The sequence below is a fragment of the Merops nubicus genome, unplaced genomic scaffold (genome assembly GCF_000691845.1).
Source record: "Merops nubicus isolate BGI_N331 unplaced genomic scaffold, ASM69184v1 scaffold16826, whole genome shotgun sequence".
In the NCBI taxonomy this organism is placed as follows: Eukaryota; Metazoa; Chordata; class Aves; order Coraciiformes; family Meropidae; genus Merops; species Merops nubicus.
Genome location: NW_008617217.1, coordinates 71,909 through 89,780, shown reverse-complemented (window position 1 = coordinate 89,780; position 17,872 = coordinate 71,909). Strand labels below are relative to the sequence as shown.

Genomic DNA, 17,872 nt, shown 5'->3' with positions numbered 1-17,872 from the left:
TGTAATTTGTTTTCTTCTCACCCTTTTGGCCTGTTCAAGTTGCTCCGAGAGCTCTTCCAGGGCAGTAGCATGCCTCTGCCTGATTTCCTGGATCTGTGCTTCATGGTTTTTGGTTTCTTCTTCTATTGCTTTCTTCAGTTCAGCCACCTCCTGCTCACGCTTTGTCCTAGAAGCAGCATCAAGGTTTATTTAAAAAAAAAACAAAAACAAAAAACCCCACAACATTTTAGTCTTTTGTAATTTAAAGATTAATTTTAACAGTACCTTGTTACACAGACATACAACCCTACCTCAGCTCTTGCTGTGCTGCAGTGGTATCCAAGGTGTCTTCCAGTTCAGTTTTTAAAGCCTCCAACTCTTCACTTAAATCTCTTTTCTGCTTTTCAGCCTTGTTGCGTGATGCCTTCTCAGATTCAAGATCCTCCTGGAGTTCTGCAATTTGAGCCTGCAGCTCTCTTATCACTTTCAGTGCGTTGTTTTTCTGAACTGCTTCTTCGTCACCCCTGTAGGAAAGCCACGACAGTTAATGGTATTTCACAGCTCCAGTTCTGCTCTCCTAACAGTCCAGGGTTATTTAAATTATCTACATAACTGATAACTTTTTCACTAGAACAAAATAGACCTTCTAAACTCTCACATATGGAGGCCCAGCACAGTTATTCTCAAGGCCCCAGGTACTGCTGATGCACCATCAGCTTCATGTTTACGTTCAAGTGTTCCCATCTTGTAGATCTCAACACTGTCCCAAAAATGCACCGTCTGTAGAATCTTCTCTTCCCACAAAATTACAGAACACTACTCAGAAAAACACAAAAAGTGTTTAGCTTTTTACACATGACTGCAAGACTACATCAATCCTGATAATATCCATCCTACCCCAGCACTGACAGCACTCCATTAAGAAGGCTCAGTGAGAGTTCCATGTTTTTTCCCCTCCTGAGGCTGAACTCTGGGGAATTACAAAAGCTTCCAGAGCCCAAACACTGTTACACCCTGGTGAAAGTTCTTTCTTTGCACCTCTGCAGAGCAAAGTTGCTGATAAGACACTGTATTACTCCCTTTTTACCATGTCTGGGCACAGCACAGGTGTCTAGAGATGCTCTAGTACAAATGTGAGCTGTCTTCTGCTTCACCATTCCCAGTTCTGGTATATTTGCAGAGAGCTGAAGTTCTGTCTGGGAAAGCAGGTTTCCACCACACTTCTGTAGCTGTAAGTACCATCATGCTCTGACCTGGCAAGAGCAGCCTGCAGTTCCTCCTCTTTCTTGGCCAGCTGGATCTTCAGCTCTTCAATCTGGGCTTGCAGCTCAGCTATTTGGTCCTGTAGGTCTGTTGTTTCACCATCCAGTTTTCTTTTAGCTTTTTCTAATTCTTGACGGGTCTTCTCTTCCTTTTTTAAGCGCTCTAAGGAAGCAAAGAATTATATTTATAGGCAATTTTTTCTCTTGTCATCCTCAGAAGTTTGGGGCAGGGCCACAGGGTGCCAGGAAGGGTATGAAATTTAATTTATACTGTGCCAATTCCTCCTCTAGCCTGCAGCTGGAAGGCTGACTGGGAAAGATGAAACAGCAAAGCAGAACTGTATGATTTAGATAGCAAGTCAAGAAAGAGCCAATGACTGGAAAAATAGTTTGAAAAAAGGGAACAGAAACATAACCTCATCTTGATAGAAAATAAGGAGCAGGATCTAACAGAAAAGCAGTTTGAGCTGCTAGGCCAGATAATCAGACATCAAGACTCAAAAATGAAAATCAGCTAAGGACTGGAAAAAGTGATGGCTTGCATAGCTTGGGAAGAGTTAGGCTAGACTCCAAAAGGTCTACAGGAAACCAGTATAGCTTAGAGAAGACTCCTGGATAAACCATTTTTGCAAGTATCTCTGCCACTAACTCACATCCCATCGATATTCATCAAGACTGATAGCTCCAGGAAATTTAGTTGTGTGGTTGGGATACTCCTGCCCTAAGGCATTTCTTTGTGAAACCCATCAGTGCCCACCCAGTTCATCTGATTAAGGCAGGTGCTGGCTGCACTGTTTGCAGTTAGCTCATGACCAGCTACCTAATAAATTCGAGTCATGGGAAGGTTTTGCTTGGCATAGAATTAGCATAATTCTAAATCCATTAGCACAAAGTTATTAGACTTGTTCAGTACTTCCCAGGTACTCAGTGCAGACCAGGTACTCTCTCAGACCTTTCCTAAGCATGCCATTGATCAGGACATCATCTTCTCCACAGAGAGGAATTCATGTCCAAGAATCATCTCTCACAGCCACTCAGGAGTATTTGGGATCTTCCAGACAGTCTGAAGTAACACTGCTTTTCTCTAAACAGTTCCAAATTTAAAAAAAAAAAAGGGAACTTTGGTGTTTTTCCCCCCTCCCCCCCCTTTTTTTATCATTACATTCTTGCTGAATAACAGTTAGGACAGTGTCATATGATACAATTTTTTAATTGAGAAAGTTCATAGTAAAGTGAATTAATTTTCTTTTCAAATATGAGTGCCTAGCAGTGTCAAGACCCTAGCAGAGAGACTAATGGCTTCTTGAATCATCTCCAGGAGTAAATATCATTTTACTGTCCTTTCTAGCCAACAAATTGCATGCCTTGTATTTAAGTTTTAATTTCCCTTTCTAAGGTCATCTGTCTTGGAACAGTACCATAACCAAACACATCTGTCAAGTATCTTCAGAAACACTACTCCTGATTTAAGCATACAACTACTCAAGCATTATTTTCCAGTGAGTAAAGTTTATGTCCATCTTAAGGTTATGATTTTTATGATTATGATTTTTAAAGAAAAGGTATATTAATCACCTCTTATACCTATTAGTTCAACACCTTCCTATGCAGAGGAGATTAAACTTTGATATTCTTCCATAGGCACATCACTTTTAAAATATGTAGCAAGACAGGTCATAGTACAGTAAATGAAAAAACTATTTCCAAATTAGGGCACAGAGAGCAACTTTGCCTTATTTTGCAACTTCGACTTGGCAGTTCATTAATGTTGCACAATAGCTATTTACAGCCATGAGTAATTAAAAAAAAAAACCAGAAAATCACGACAGGTCACATATAGGGCTAGTCTTCCTGTGACAACACAGGCAAAACAATCAGAAAAATGGCCAAAGAAATGGAACCAGTTTAGATCAATAAAGCATTAGCAAAAGCAAAACAATTCCGATGTGGTTGTTCAAAAAATATTGGAAGCCTTATGAATGCCTACTAATACTCTTCCAGAAACACATTGTTCTAAGGTGTTATTAGAGAGCAGTGTAGCACCTCCCCAGGAGGCAGATGCTTCACCACGTTACTAAGGGATGTCTCCACAACAGGAATTTCTGAGCACATCTTTAAGTGAAATGGATTCTCAAAAATGAAACCCTAACAAGTTCAATATGAGAAAGACTGAGCAGTCAGATGCAAAAAGTTTCACAAGCAATACAAATTTCTTTCAGGATTTAGAGAAAGCAACAGCTCTTAAGGTCTCAACATCTAAGGTTACCCTCAGACTGGACAAGATCATGCACAAGTTGTAATCATGATCCATTCCTCTCTAGCATGGTGTCCAAGCTGTTAGTAGGCAAGTGTGGTAAGAACAAACCTTCCAAATCAGTGATCATCATCTCCTGCTTGTTTTTGAGTTTGGCCAAGTTTTTGGCCTTTTCTTCTTCTTCAGCCAGCTGAGAAGTACATTCAGCAATTCGATCCTCCATCAGCTTCTTCTCCTAATTAGGAGAAAGGGGAGAAAGAACAACTTCTAAAACACAATTTGGAGAGCCTCTAAGCAGCACAGAATACTGAATGTACAAAATCCATATAAAGGTCTCATAGAGCATACATAGTACAGATTTTATTTCAAGGGACTGACCTGTCAATATTAAGGATCAATTGGAATAGTAGAAAAATATTCCTGTTTCTCAAGAAAGTGAGACTTGGAATTTAAGACATGGGAGGCCTGGTTTTAGGACAGCATTTGCTGTACCCTGTTGGAAATGTTTGCAAAGAACAGCAGTAGCAATGATAAACACTGTCTCCAGCTGTTAGATTTGGATGACTCAGAAAAGCAGGAAGAACGTGTAACAAATACCTCCCTTTTAAAGGCCAAAACAATCTCTAAGTGTCTCAGCTTCAACCTGGTCAAACTCCACAAGTCTTCAGATGCAGACTTCATAGATAATGTAACAGCAGTGGCCAATATTTTGAGAACTATATCCCTTGGCACCACAATTACTTTTGTGCAGAACCTCCACCATCCACACTGGTCTTACCTTCAAAAATTTGGAATTTTGGTCCTCCAACAGTAGGATCTCTTCCTCCATCTTCTTGATCTTAGCTTCAGCTGTCACTTTTTCAAGCTGCAACTTCTGTCGAGCTCCCTCCTCCTCATCAAGCTGTTCCTCTAGGTCCTGGGAACAAAGACAACTGCATCAATGCCTTTTCCAGGTTACCCATGCATTAATGTCGGTTGGGGTTTTTTTTAACTTGGTGACAAAGATGTATTATTTTGAAAAACCACCTGCCTTAGCTAACACTGAAAATGGATTTGCTTTGTTAGATTCATTTCAGTATAGACCTGGCAATGAAGTTAAGGGCCATCTGATACACATGGAATTTTTTACGCTCTGTATTTCAGCTTTGGCTGAAATATGCTGCCTAGGAAACATTCACTCCCTTCAGAAGTCTTTAACCTTCCTAATTCTGAACATATGATAAAAAAATAATTACTGACAATGAAATCAGATCAAGCTTTATCTCAGACTTCCTTGCACACTTCATCTGAATTGGGCATCTGCTGTAAAAATGCAAGTGTCTAGGAAGAGACAACACAAGAAACATCTGATTTCAGTAGGAATCTAGATCCCAGCTGATATGGTTCACATATTGGCACAAGTAGCTAGATAGGACTAGAAAAGCAATAATGTACTGTGCTTCTACTCATTCCTGGGTTTAAATAAAGTTCTCAGCCATATGGTAATGAACGCTCTCTAAAAGGAATCATGAGGTGTGAGATGTGGTGTTTATTTTCCCTTCAAGAACACTGAATACTTTGAAAGAGAATTTCTCAAGTATTCCCTTTTTCAAGGTCTCTGTTATTCAAGAGGATGAATCTAAATAATCCAATTTTCACCAAAAAAAAAAAAAAAGAAAGCAGTAACTTGGAGGAGATGAACTGTATTCATTTTGTAAGACCCAAAAAAAGGAATATTCTTTATGATATATGCAGCTTTTCTGTCAAAGAGGGGCATTCCTCTCACAAGTGACATCATCCCATCAGTCTTTGTTTCTATAGGAAAGCAGGTAAGCCCCACGCACTCATTTCTGGTCCCTCTCTTCACTCAAATCCCCACCTTTCATACACTACAGCTACCAACAGAACTTTGAGACTTTTCCTTTTCCTTCCTCTTCCTTAGAATGCTGGAGACCACAAGAAGCTCGACACACTTAACACAGGAAGAGGATAGAAAGTAAAAACCAACTGATCTTATTCCACACATAGTACTTAAGGAGCCAAATTCCTTTGTGCAGTAGAGATGCTTCCCCCTCCTTAAATGGTTCTCTTTGATGCTTTTCCACTCGAGCTGCGTACCTGAATGTGGCCTTGCATTTTCTTTTTCTCATTCTGCAGTATTTGGTTTCTTTCCTCTTCCTCTTCAACCCTGGACTCCAAATCATGGAGAATTTCTTCCAACTCTTGTTTTTTGGCAGCCAAGCGAGCCCTCATCTCCTCAGCTTCTGCAAAGAGCTCAGTCTCAGCCTGTAGCTGCTCTGCAAGAATGTTCTTCTCTTCTAGAAGCTGCAAATATACACAAAAAGGTAATAAGACAGTAAAAACAACAGCATTTCAAAGTCTCTTATGAGATATTATACATATGACAACTAAAAAGTTATTTAAAGGCCGTGCTCTGCTCCAATTCTTGACTCCTTGGTCAACATGCAAAACCAAAGACCTTCAGCACAGGGCTTTCCCAAGCAGTCCAGGAGACACCAGGTTTTGCAGGGGCTACAGCAATGTTCACTCTCTGGTCCCTCCAGTTTAAGGAACAAATCCCACTGCACCTGCTCCACCTTGACAATAGAATAGTTCCAGTTGGAAGAGACCTACAATGATCAGCTAGTCCAACAGTCTGACCACTTCAGGGCTGCCCAGAAGTTAAAGCAAGTTATTAAAAGCACTGTTGGAACACCCCTTAATTGCTGACAGGCTTGGGGCACCGACCACCCCACCTGTTCCAGTGTTTGAACAGCCTCTTGGGTAAAGAAATGTTTCTCAAAATCCAGCCTGCCTTGCCTTGCACAGCCTTGAACCATTCCTGAACATCCTGTCACTGGATCCCAAGGTGAAAAGCTCAGCACCTCCCTCTCCATGTCCTCTCCTCAGGAAGCTGTAGAGACCAATAAGGTCACCCCTCAGCCACCTTTTCCCCACATTAAGACAAAACCAGTGTCCTTTGACACTCCTCATCAATCCATGTCTTCCAGTTCAACAGGAACTGATCCTTTGCCCTCCTAGGCATCCATTCCAGTCCTCTCATTCTCAAAATTACCCTAGTGATAAATACATGTCCATCTTTACTGATGCTTTCAGCTCTTCTTTAAATTGATATCAATGTTACTTTTATCAGCATAAATCCATTTTCACTTTTGTCCAGTAATTATAATTCCTTTCCCACACATTAAACAGCACTTGTGCACCGTGTAAGTATCCTAACCCTGAAAACACATCTGGAAAGGAAGAAAACTGCTACTGAAGTTCTGTAAACCAGGGAAGGCCAAAAAAAATGTTTGGCTTTGTTAACATTGTGTTTGTGCCCTCTTTTCTCCTTCCAGATCTTAGCTGAGAGTGAAAGGACTGAGCTTACCTGATTCTCGGTGCTTTTGCTCACAAGGGTCTCCCCAGCATGCTTCCCTCCCACAGGATAATCTGCAACTTGTGTTCAAGATATCAAAAGCTGATCTTGGACACAAACCTGTTGATGTTTCCTTTCCATTTCCTCAAGTTCTGCCTCCACTTTTGTCTGTTTTTCTTTCACCTTCATTAGCTCCTCATCCTTGGCTTGAAGTTCTTCTTCTTGACGAGTGACCTGAAGAAGAGGCTTCACCTGCAAAGATTTAAATTGAACAAGTGAGAACCTACATTTACCTATTTACAGAAGTGAAAGAAGTGTGGGAATACAACGAACCTTCGTGAAGACTCTCCACCACTGCCAGTGCCTGAGCTTTAAATAGGCAGCACAATTTCTCTGCAGGATTTTCAGGGCGCTCAGTTGTTGCTGTTTCTTTGCAAAGGCCCTGAAGACAGAAAGAAAAATGCTTTGTTAAATACAGATGATCATGTCTCCATGTTTTTAATTTTTAGGTTACCCAACCTCAGAAGACTTCCAGACCATAAACAGGCTTATTTTTAAGTTTCAGGGGTTACACTGATTTCTGAGTGCTCACTCAGGCAGAGCAAGAGCTGGATTCACCATTTTCAAAACAGTAGCTACAAATGCTATTTGTTCTTACTCGTACAGACCTTTGTCTTAAAAATAAAACCAGGATGGATTGGACACTTTTCTTAATTTCAAAAAAGCAGCTTTCCAGGTACTGCTACGAAGTACTGCTAACCTCCAGTGGAGGAAGAGATGATTATTTTTTTTTTTTTTTACAGCCACTGGCTATACTGTAAAGAGCTGCATGTGTCAAAGGCAAGATTAAATAAAGCAGATATTGTTAAGGAATGAAGGTGCAAATTCTTATTAGGTAAAAGTTCACCTAACACCCTGGATGCAAATACAGTTTATCAGGCAACACACTTCAAGAAAATCTCTCCAGAAATGGAAGTTTTAACGCATAGCTCCCTATCAGAGAGACTCCAGATAAATATGAGATGATCAAATGGTAAAACCACACATACTTCCTGGCCAGGTATCCTCTACAGACTGCCTGGAAGAAGATGATAATGTCTGTGATCTTCAGATCTCGTTCTTCTTCTAAGTGTGCCAAGACACCAGCTCGGAAAAAGATCTTGCTCTGTCCAATCCTGTATAAGTTGGGGTCCAGCTCTAAGGCTCTGATCTAAATGGACAGGCAAGTACATTGGTTTTACATCAAGCAAAGGACAATTTTGGTTTCAACTTTTCAATGTTCTAGCAGTATTTAGGTATAATCACTTACCATACGCTCACAGGCTTGCTTACCATCCATAAAACCTTTTGGAATTGCATTGGGAGTAAGGATTTCATACCTTTAAATCAAATGAAAAAACACCTTTACATTCAACAATCAGCTTCATTATCACAAACCCATAAAGCTGCAGTCACCAAGTGCATGGCTAAAGAATTTCTCCAGAAGGTTTTTCTATCAGCCCATTTTAGATGGTTTCCCCTTCCCTAATGTCTTTAGAATGAATGTGAAGTATTTAACTCTTCAAGTTCAAGCCACTTCAAGACCTCACACATAGGTTTGGATTTTTTTTTTCCCCAGCTGAGTTGAGGGACAGGGTGTGGGGTGTCTTCAATTATTTAAACAGTATCTTTATCTCATAAAATATCAACTGTTCCTGCTGTTACCTCTGTCTAAATTCCTGGAACACTATCCTGTTTGGAAATCCTTGTCGACAAATTCTTATTCCTTCCAAAACACCGTTGCAACGAAGCTGATCCAGAACCAGATGTGGATCCAATTTTCCAGCCTGGACATACAAAACAAGGTGGAAATTTTAGTCTTTGAATTTGTACTAATGAAAAACTGTCGAGAAGTTTTTCAGGTTACCTTCTACCAAATCAACCATTGAAATAAGAGGATGTTTGAGGAGCACGAAAGCTTTGTGGCTTCTGATTTCCAAAGGAAGACACAGAGAGCATGCAGGATGTAGAGTGCATAAGGGCTCTTAAAAGTAAAGAGGAAGAATTAGAGGAGTGGGCTGTGGTACGTACCCTCTTCTCATGATTTGGAATGATGCAGCGAACAAAATTGGGGTTGGTGTTTCGGAGGGTTGCCATCAGCTTGGTGAGAGATTCTTTGTAGAGCTGGCCAACAGTACGAAACATGCCCTTCTTGGTCTTGTAGGCAGAGCCAAAAGCTGTCTCTGTAATTCCAGTGACCTGATCCAGACCCACGATACGATCCACTGGGGAAGGACAAGAGAAAATAATTAAGTGGACTTTCAAGACTTGTCAGGTATAAAGACAGGCAGGAAGAGGAGCAACAGTGCAGCAGCAGAAGCTTCATGGAACACATGACAGGAGGTGCCATCAGGAGGCGAGGGGGCAGCAGGTTCTGGGGACGCTGAGCAGAAGCAGTGGAACCAAAAGCCACACACTTATAGACCAGAGTTGTGTAGCTTTAGGAGGGACAGGCTAAAGTATCCAGCTCTTTACTTGCAGTTCTACATGACCAGTGAAGCAGTTTTCTTTATTTTAAGACAACTTTCCAGAGACTGAAAAGTTGCTTGGAAACTGGCAATTATTTCAATTCTTACAATGCAAAATATTTCTGGCCTGAGCATTTGGAATTAGACATCTGTGCATGTTTACTTACAATGAAAAGTCACGGTAATTATATAGATTAAATCTGAGTTTTGTTGAATATTCAAAAGTGTTCTGAAAGCACAATTATTTACAAAAGAGTTGGAAGTAGTGTTATTTCAGTGACAAGAGGGAAAAAAAGTATCTGCCAGACTTCTGCTAGTCTGCTATTTTGAAGAATTCTTCCAAGTTTTATACGCAACTGCAAAGACCTCCCTGGCCAAAAGACAAGTTTTCATCATGAAAGCCTTTAGGCGAAAAACATGAGTGTGATTCCATGTGCATGTCAACAATTATTCCAACAGTCCATTAAAAAAAAAAATTTGCAGGTGGATTAACACCTTAATAATGACAGTTTGCACTCTTAGTCCTGAGCAAATACACAACATACATCAGTTCTCCATGAAATCCAAGCTGGCCAGCCAGAAACAAGCAACTAAATGTAGGCTAGAATTGAAATTTTCTGCCATTATCTTCAAATTCATTCAAAGCAGAGAGAATTGTGCTTTGCTACCAGAGTTAGTTTTGTATATGACATATAAGTGACAAAGTTTTAGTTCATATTTGTACTCAACTGGTTTTCAAAGGTCTATTAAAAAAAGAAAATTAAAAGCAGAAAAATACAGGGCAACAAGGTTGAATAATCACTTGCAAGTCTTGCACGTAGCACCGAGCAGAGCCCAGACCCTCCACACAGTTTTGAACACAACAATCTAAGTAGCTTATTAAAATTAGAAGAATAAGTAGGTGGTAAGTTGTTCATAAGATCATATCCCAAATATTTACTTTGAAGCAGAACTCAGTTCTAAACCAGAAATGGGGTAGAGATCACTTGGAATCAGTGTTACAGAAGATGAACACAGCAGCTTGTAGATGCTTGAAACATGCACCCATCAGACACCACTAAAGACTGGACATCATTCAGCTTCTGCTTATGTACTGCTTATAATTTTGTAAATCTATTTGATAACTGTGCATCTTTTTTTTTGTTCCCCACTGTTCTCCAACTACAAGGCAGTTATTTGTATTTCAAAGAGGATTATTAAAGTGAAATGTTAGGTTAGAGCAGTCATTGAACAGCACGATTGGCCAGTTGTCCATCCATTGGCTAGAGCCTCTGAACTCAAGCCCTGCAGTAGTTACTTCAAGAACCACAACTAGAGTCCTCCAGTATGTGATGTATTGTGAGTAGTGGAATGTAAACCCAAGTAAAGATTGGAAGTCTGAAGGCACAATCTTCACGCTGGGAAAGGGGAGGAAGAGGTTGGATAAAACATCTAAAGCGTCTTCAAAAAGACATTCCAACTAAGTGGGTTTGTTGATTTCTCAGTGCCTCAAAAAACACATGCAGCTTCTACAAAGGGAAATATTAAAATTAAGAGGTTTTTAAATAAAAGAACAATTCCAACAAGCCTGGAAGAAATTTCACTTACTACCCCCACTACAACTGCAGCGCTCATTCCGATACGTCAATACATTCTTCAGCTCTCCTCCCCAAAAATACATCCAGGTTCTAGAACGTTCCAGAGTTTTGTCAATGTTGAACTGCAGAAAGAAGCTTGATAGTGTTCCAAAGCTTACGCATTCTCTCAAATGCTTGGAGCTACCAGAGTTATCACTTCAGAAGCAATTCTGCATCTCAACATGGAACTAGGAAGCAACAAACCTTTTGATCTGCAACGCTTTAATGCAGTGCATAAAATAGAGATGCTCTATGTACGCAGCAGCAGCTGAACGGGTACGCACTGGGAGACCACTGGCTGTGGGGGTATACCTAAGGTTAGCATGAAATGAGAAGTTCATGCAAGCCTACGAGCAAAAATGGTTTTCCTGTAGGTACCACAGCCCTGCCTTTAGTAGGCCTACTGTTTACACATCCATTCACCTGGTGGCTCATGAAGACCAGTAATATTGTCATAGAAACAGGCTCTCTGAATATTCTGAATCTCTAAGGCAGAGAAACAGCAAAAACAGAAAGACAGAAGAGCAGATACACAAGACACTTCAGTTAGTATCACAGAAATGGTTATCAATTGCAAACAGACTTAACTGTGCTACAAAAGCAACTAGGCCACAACACATTCCATGCACATTTCAGTTATTTGTGGAAGCAGGTTTTGAATACTTAGACCAAAACACTTTCGCTTCTGTGCGTGTACTCAAGAGGAAAGGAGCAGATCCCCAACCAAAGAGTTATGTACTCACTACAGCTGCTCTCTGTAGCTGAGCCAAGTCAGAGGGAAACTCAGAATTCACCTACAGCATCATCTCTATCACAAGATTCAGTTCCTCCTCAAATAAGATGTTCCAGGATGTACATACGGCGATGTGCAAATATACTCTAATTAATACACTGTTGTTAGAAACTAGAATAGAAGAGTCTCTCCTAAGGGGTTATTTGGCTATTCTGGATTCTTGGAGTATTTTGGCAAAAACGTTGATAGACACTTCAAGTTTATGTGCATGTAAACTAAACAGTGTACAGTTAAAACAGGAACACATTGCATTTGATTTTAACATGCAACATTTAAGCACTACTATGGCTGCCAAGGGAATTTATTTTGGGAGATGCAGATTTCCAGGATATCACCCACCACTGCACATCAAACAACCGTGCTGCTGCTCATATCGAACAACGTTTTATTGACAGCAAGAACCACTACAACTGGTCACATTCAGGACTCCACAGCAGCAAGTCCAACTAAGAGTTCTCAACAAGATTCTACATGAAATTTGACACAGGAGAACAAGTTGTGTGAACATCGGTTCAAATAATGAACATGAGAAGCAGCTACTCAGAAATGGTACATGTGCAAAGGACCACAGATGCAACCCAGCCTCCTTGTTGGACTTCTGGTGCTAAAGAATAGAGAAAATGCTGTAGATATTTACTGTGTAGAGGTGGAGAGTGAGGAGGGAACAGGAACCAAAAAACCCAAACTCATCCAGCAAGGTAAAAATCACTAACAGCTTGTGTGCTCAGAGCATGACCTCTTACCATCCTTCCAAAGCTCTGCAACAAATTTGTCAGAAGACTGGTGCAAGAGCGTAGCCACATTGTCATTAAGAGGGTCCATGTTCTTCATCAGCCACTCATCTGCCTTGTAGTCTACCTGCAGAGCAGCCAAGTCACACAAGATCAAGTCACACATGATAACTTCCAGCTTGGGGGTTAAATTTATTAGCATCAGAAGTTTTCAGAATACTACACTGATGTTTTCCTCCTCTTCCCTTAGAATCATTGAATCATTAGGGTTGGAAGAGATCTCTAAGATCATCAAGTCCAACCATCAACCCAAGACCACCATGACCACTAAATCATGTCTTGAAGTACCACGTCTAGATTTTTTTTTTAACACCTCCAGGGAGGAGCACCTTCTTGGCGCTTGCTTAGTTGTGCCTCACAGAACAGTTCAAAGTACCACAAAAAGCTATTATTCTTTTCACAGAGTGAACAGGAGTTTTAAGTTTGGCTCTTCACTGTGAAGATGTACAAACAACTCTAGTATAGATCCTTGTTACTTTATCTCAACTACTAGAGAGTAAATTAAGGATGTGCTGCAGCATGGATTTTTTTTTTTTTTTTTTAATTTCACTATAAACAGTCTGAAAAGAAATCATATAAAGAAAAACCAAGCTCTTATCTTGAACCAACCAGTTCTGTGGTTTGCAATTAAACTATAGCTCAGCAGTTGAAAACTCAGTACTATCCACATGGGATTCATCCCAACCCAAAAGAGAGCCCTAAAATTCCCCAAGTCCAGCAAAACCTCTGTATTGACTAGCATGATTTTGCTTCAGCCAAACCAAGAGGTTTCTATTTTTAAATGAGGGCTTTGGGAGGAAAGCCACATTTAAACACTTCCAGCACCTGAAGCCGTATCAGATCACTAGCTTAGTAAATCTTGCAGAAAAAGCTCTTTTACAAATGATTCTAGTTTCAAAGGAATGCACATTCTGATCAAAAATTGAAAGCTGCTGTCTGTCAGAGGAAGATGGGCAATGCCAGGGTTCCAGAAATGCCCAGAACTAGCAGAAAAAAAACATTCTGCAGAACAATTAATCCCCAAGAGTCAGCACCGAGCTGGTTTACTTCATTTTCATTACCTAAAGGTAACCTACTATTAACTACATTAACAATGATGATTTCATTATTCCTAAGTAACCATTTTGAAATATTGATACAATAAAATTTATCATTTCTTTATTTTGCTTTTTGCTACAGTTATCTACTTGGCACCACCACTCAACAAATAGATAATGAGCCATTAGCGCTTTAAATGAAAAAGATTGCTCTAAATCAGCGCAACCTGTTTCTTTTAAGTATCAGGGAAAAAAACTGGTACTAGGATTAAGTTTTATCTGTTTATGAAACTAGATACATAGCATGGCCCTACAGAACAGACCTGGTGATCAGGAAAGATCCACAAAATACTGGAATTGCAGTTATTTCATGGACCTGTTCACAATGTACCTGAACTCTGTCCCCCTCAGTAGGAGACTAGAGGTTGAACTAACAGTAAAACTGAAAAGCTATCAGCTATAAAAGGGGAAACTACACAAAGTCTTCTGTGCACTGAGGAGATAAAAGTGATGGTGGTACTGACACAGCCCTACTCCAAGCACCACCATCAACCTGGGAACAGATATTCAGAGCAAATTCCTTTCAATAAAGTCCTGAAAAGAAATTCCACCTCTAAGACCTGACAACAAAATAAAAGGAACCTGAAATATTTGCTTGATATATTAATTTATAGCTTTCAGTTCTATTTGGTAGCAAGAGTTCCATCAGATCTCTCCTGAATATGTTAAAGAAAACTAAACAAGGCAAGCCTCCTGCACAAGCCTTTCTAAATTTGGCAGCTGCACTGCATAGGAATATCCTAAAAAACACTTCTCACCATGTATTTACTGCTGAGCTCTTACCTTCCCTGCGTAGTGAATGATGCAGAAGTCAGCTTTGTCCTTTAGTTGTCTTGGCTTTTGGAACTTGGAGTGGGTTCCTTGCTCTTGGACTAATTTTTCCACAAATGTCTTGTCAGTAGCTTTAGGGAACCAGCATTCTTCATCCAGTAACGCCAACACACCAGGAGGATTTGCCTGAAATTCAGTTGGATTTAATCTGTTAAAATTCAATATACCTATTTTTAAAAGTTTAGTATTTAAAATATAACACTGAATGCCACAATAAGAAGCTATCTGAACTGATGTAAATGAGCAGGGATCTGGCCAGGCTGGATCGATGGGCTGAGGTTCAACAAGGTCAAGGGCTGGGTCCTGCCCTGACAACAACCCCCTGCAGTGCTCCAGGCTGGGGGGAGTGTGGCTGGAAACTGCCCAGTGGGAAAGGACTGGGGGATGCTGGTCAACAGCAGCTAGAGATGAGCCAGCACGTGCTCAGGTGGCCAAGAAGGCTGCCAGCATCCTTGCTGGACCAAGGCAACGAAGCAAGGGAAGGGTCTAGAGCCCAAGTGTGGTGAGGAGCAGCTAAGGGACCTGGGGGTGCTGAGCCTGGAGCAAAGGAAGCTCAGGGGAGACCTTCTGGCTCTCCACAGCTCCTGACAGGAGGCTGGAGCCAGGCAGGGGTCAGCCACTTTTTCCCAAGGAACAAGAAACAGGATAAGAGGAGATGGCCTCAGAGAGGAGAGCCTGATGTACACAGAAAAGCAATGATTTATAATGATTTATACTTAAAATGTTTCTAGTGAATGTTAAGTTTACACATTTGAAGAGACATGTTCCTACATGCTCACTACATGGCAGCACATGTACAGAGGAATTATGAAGGTACTGACATTTGCTTTTAAAAATAATCAAGTAACTTGCTGCATTTTTAGGACATTCACCCAAATTTCTTCATACTAATACCACTCTTCTCCTTAGAGCATTATTAGTGCACAAACTTACAGGTCTTTCGATTAAGTCAATGCAAGGCTGCAGATCCAGTCCAAAGTCAATGAAATTCCACTCTATGCCCTCTCGTTGGTACTCCTCTTGCTCCAGGATAAACATCGTGTGGTTAAATAACTGCTGAAGCTTCTCGTTAGTGTAGTTAATGCAGAGTTGCTCAAAGGAGTTCAGCTACAAGAATAACATCAGGAAGCAAGAATAATTCAGCGACAGGATTTAGCACATATTTGGAATTCAAAAACTTGACCTTACAAGGAAATTCCCCAGAAGTCTGCAACATTCAAATATAACATAAAGAAAACTGGGAAGTGCATTATAGAAATCTCTTCCACTCCCTGTTACACAGAATCATAGAATGCTTTGATTTGGAAAGGACTTCAAAAGGTCATCCAGTCCAACCCCCCTGCAAGAAGCAGGGACAGCCAACTAGATCATGTATATATGTATATGCAACCTATCAGGTCCATATAATGAAACTAATATATAGTAGGACAAGCCATCACATATAAAATAACAACTCAGACTCAAGTTTGACTTTTTGGCACTAATTTAGGGCTGTGAAAGCATTTGCAAAACAAAACCCCTGTGCAGCCTTGGAACATTAGGTGGCTCCACAGTCCTGGACATAGAGTAACAGGAACAAGAAAACCCAAACAGCAACTTTTTGAAGTACCTCAAAGATTTCAAATCCAGCAATATCCAGGATTCCAATAAAAGAGGCTCCCTGTCGTTTGGTCCTGTCCAAAGCTTTATTAATGCGGTGAACAAGCCAGCGGAAGAGCCGTTCATAGGTGGCCTTTGCCAAAGCTTCCACTGCAAAATCTGCCTGAAAACCCAAACAGGAAAATTTATTTACCTTGGAGAAGTCATCAAAAGAACACAGATATGGATGTTACCACAAATAACTAACAGAAGAAGTTTAATGGAGTTAATATCGCTGAGGAATGAAAACAAGCAGCAGAAACCATAGGTAGATTGATTAATGTTATGAAAAATTTGGTTTTAAACTGTTCCATAAAAAAACCCAAAAGCTCTCTGTGTGTCTGACACATAAAACAATCACATTAAAGAATGTGACCAGCAGAAGGTCAAGGAAAGGGAAAAGTTTCTTCTATTCTACTATCGATTCCAACCACAGAAGAACACTTGGCAGCAGCAGTGAGCTCAAACAAAGGCAGTGGCACTGCACACTTCATCCCAATTTTCTTTATTATGAGCTAGTTGGGATGAGGTACATCTCCACCTCATCTTCACAACACCAAAACTTACCTGCTCTTTGGTCTGGGCTTTCTGAACGTAGTCTCTGCCGACTTTGATGCGGGGTGTCAGGATGGCCCTGGTGAACTCCATTACGTTCATTCCCAGAAGATGGCAGAGCTTCTGTGCCACTGGAGAGCAAGACACAAAAGGAAGCACTCGGATCCTCCACAGCAGCAACACCTCTGAAACAAGCTACGGCCAAAGGGTGTCCTGTGCCAGCTTAAACACCGACCTGACAGCTGAGACAGCAGCTTGGGAGATGTGCTCCTGCCATGCGGACAGACCTGCCCCACCACACTGCCTGCCTCTGCAGGGCCTCCACCTCAGACTCTACAGAAGCACACCACTGAGCTTCCTTAGGGGAGTGCAGGGACCACCAGATTCCACAAAATTGCTGGGAGGTCATGTACAAACGTTCCTCTTGTTAAAAGCAAACATTCACTTTCTCATCTCCAGAAAAAAAGTACAGTATGAGGACATCACACTTTGGCTCCATCATACTAAAGGTTGCTTAAAAACCATTTCAATTTCAGCAGGTATGTCACCACGCTGCTATTACAGCCCACATCAAAACATGCTGCTTGAACTATTTAAAACTACTTAAAACTTACAGAGCACCACATAGCAGCAGCTCACTCTTTCAACGGGACAAACTCTCCTGGTGGCATGTCCCTTATCTCAAATAATGTGTTAGCCACACAACCATTACATAGAACCCTGGAGTGGCTGAGGTTGAAAGAGACCCCAGAGGCCATCTCATCCAACCTCCCTGCCATCCGCAGGGACACCTCCCAACTAGACCAGGTTGCTCAAGGCCTCATCCAGCCTGGTCTTGAACACCTCCAGGGAGGGGCATCCTCAACCTCTTGGCAACCTAGTCTCACCACCCTCAGACTGAAGAACTTCTTCCTAAGATCCAGTCTAAACCTGCTCTCCTTCAGTTTCAAACCATTTCCCCTGGTCCTGTTGCTGCACACTCTGGTGGCAAGTCCTTCTCCAGCCTTCCTGGAGGTTCCCTTCAGGTATTGGAGGCAGTTCTAAGGACCCCCCAGAGGCTTTTCTTTTCCAGGCTGAACAACCCCAGTGCCCTCAGCCTGTCCTCAGAGCAGAGATGCTCCATCCCATGGATCATTCTTTGTGGCCTCCTCTGGACTCATTCCAACAGATGTCTTTCCCCTTGATGGTAGG

General features: G+C 41.2%; 1 protein-coding gene across 4 annotated transcripts in view; it reads right to left on the bottom strand.

Annotated features, from left to right (window-relative positions):
- Positions 1–17,872, bottom strand: part of MYH10 (myosin, heavy chain 10, non-muscle) — a 101,233-nt gene that overhangs the window by 13,741 nt on the left and 69,620 nt on the right. For 3 of the 4 annotated variants that reach the window (XM_008943087.1, XM_008943086.1, XM_008943088.1), the window contains 17 exons: positions 16,694–16,812; positions 16,098–16,250; positions 15,422–15,595; positions 14,441–14,614; positions 12,513–12,627; positions 8,924–9,117; positions 8,558–8,679; positions 8,163–8,232; positions 7,903–8,063; positions 7,187–7,295; positions 6,974–7,105; positions 5,593–5,799; positions 4,274–4,411; positions 3,607–3,730; positions 1,233–1,404; positions 291–503; positions 22–166 (listed from right to left, as the gene is read on the bottom strand). In XM_008943087.1, coding sequence (XP_008941335.1) covers positions 22–166; positions 291–503; positions 1,233–1,404; positions 3,607–3,730; positions 4,274–4,411; positions 5,593–5,799; positions 6,974–7,105; positions 7,187–7,295; positions 7,903–8,063; positions 8,163–8,232; positions 8,558–8,679; positions 8,924–9,117; positions 12,513–12,627; positions 14,441–14,614; positions 15,422–15,595; positions 16,098–16,250; positions 16,694–16,812 — 2,522 coding nt within the window. Of the gene's footprint in view, positions 1–21; positions 167–290; positions 504–1,232; positions 1,405–3,606; positions 3,731–4,273; positions 4,412–5,592; positions 5,800–6,973; positions 7,106–7,186; positions 7,296–7,902; positions 8,064–8,162; positions 8,233–8,557; positions 8,680–8,923; positions 9,118–11,399; positions 11,463–12,512; positions 12,628–14,440; positions 14,615–15,421; positions 15,596–16,097; positions 16,251–16,693; positions 16,813–17,872 lie in introns of all 4 variants that reach the window. The other variant, XM_008943085.1, reaches the window with a different exon arrangement.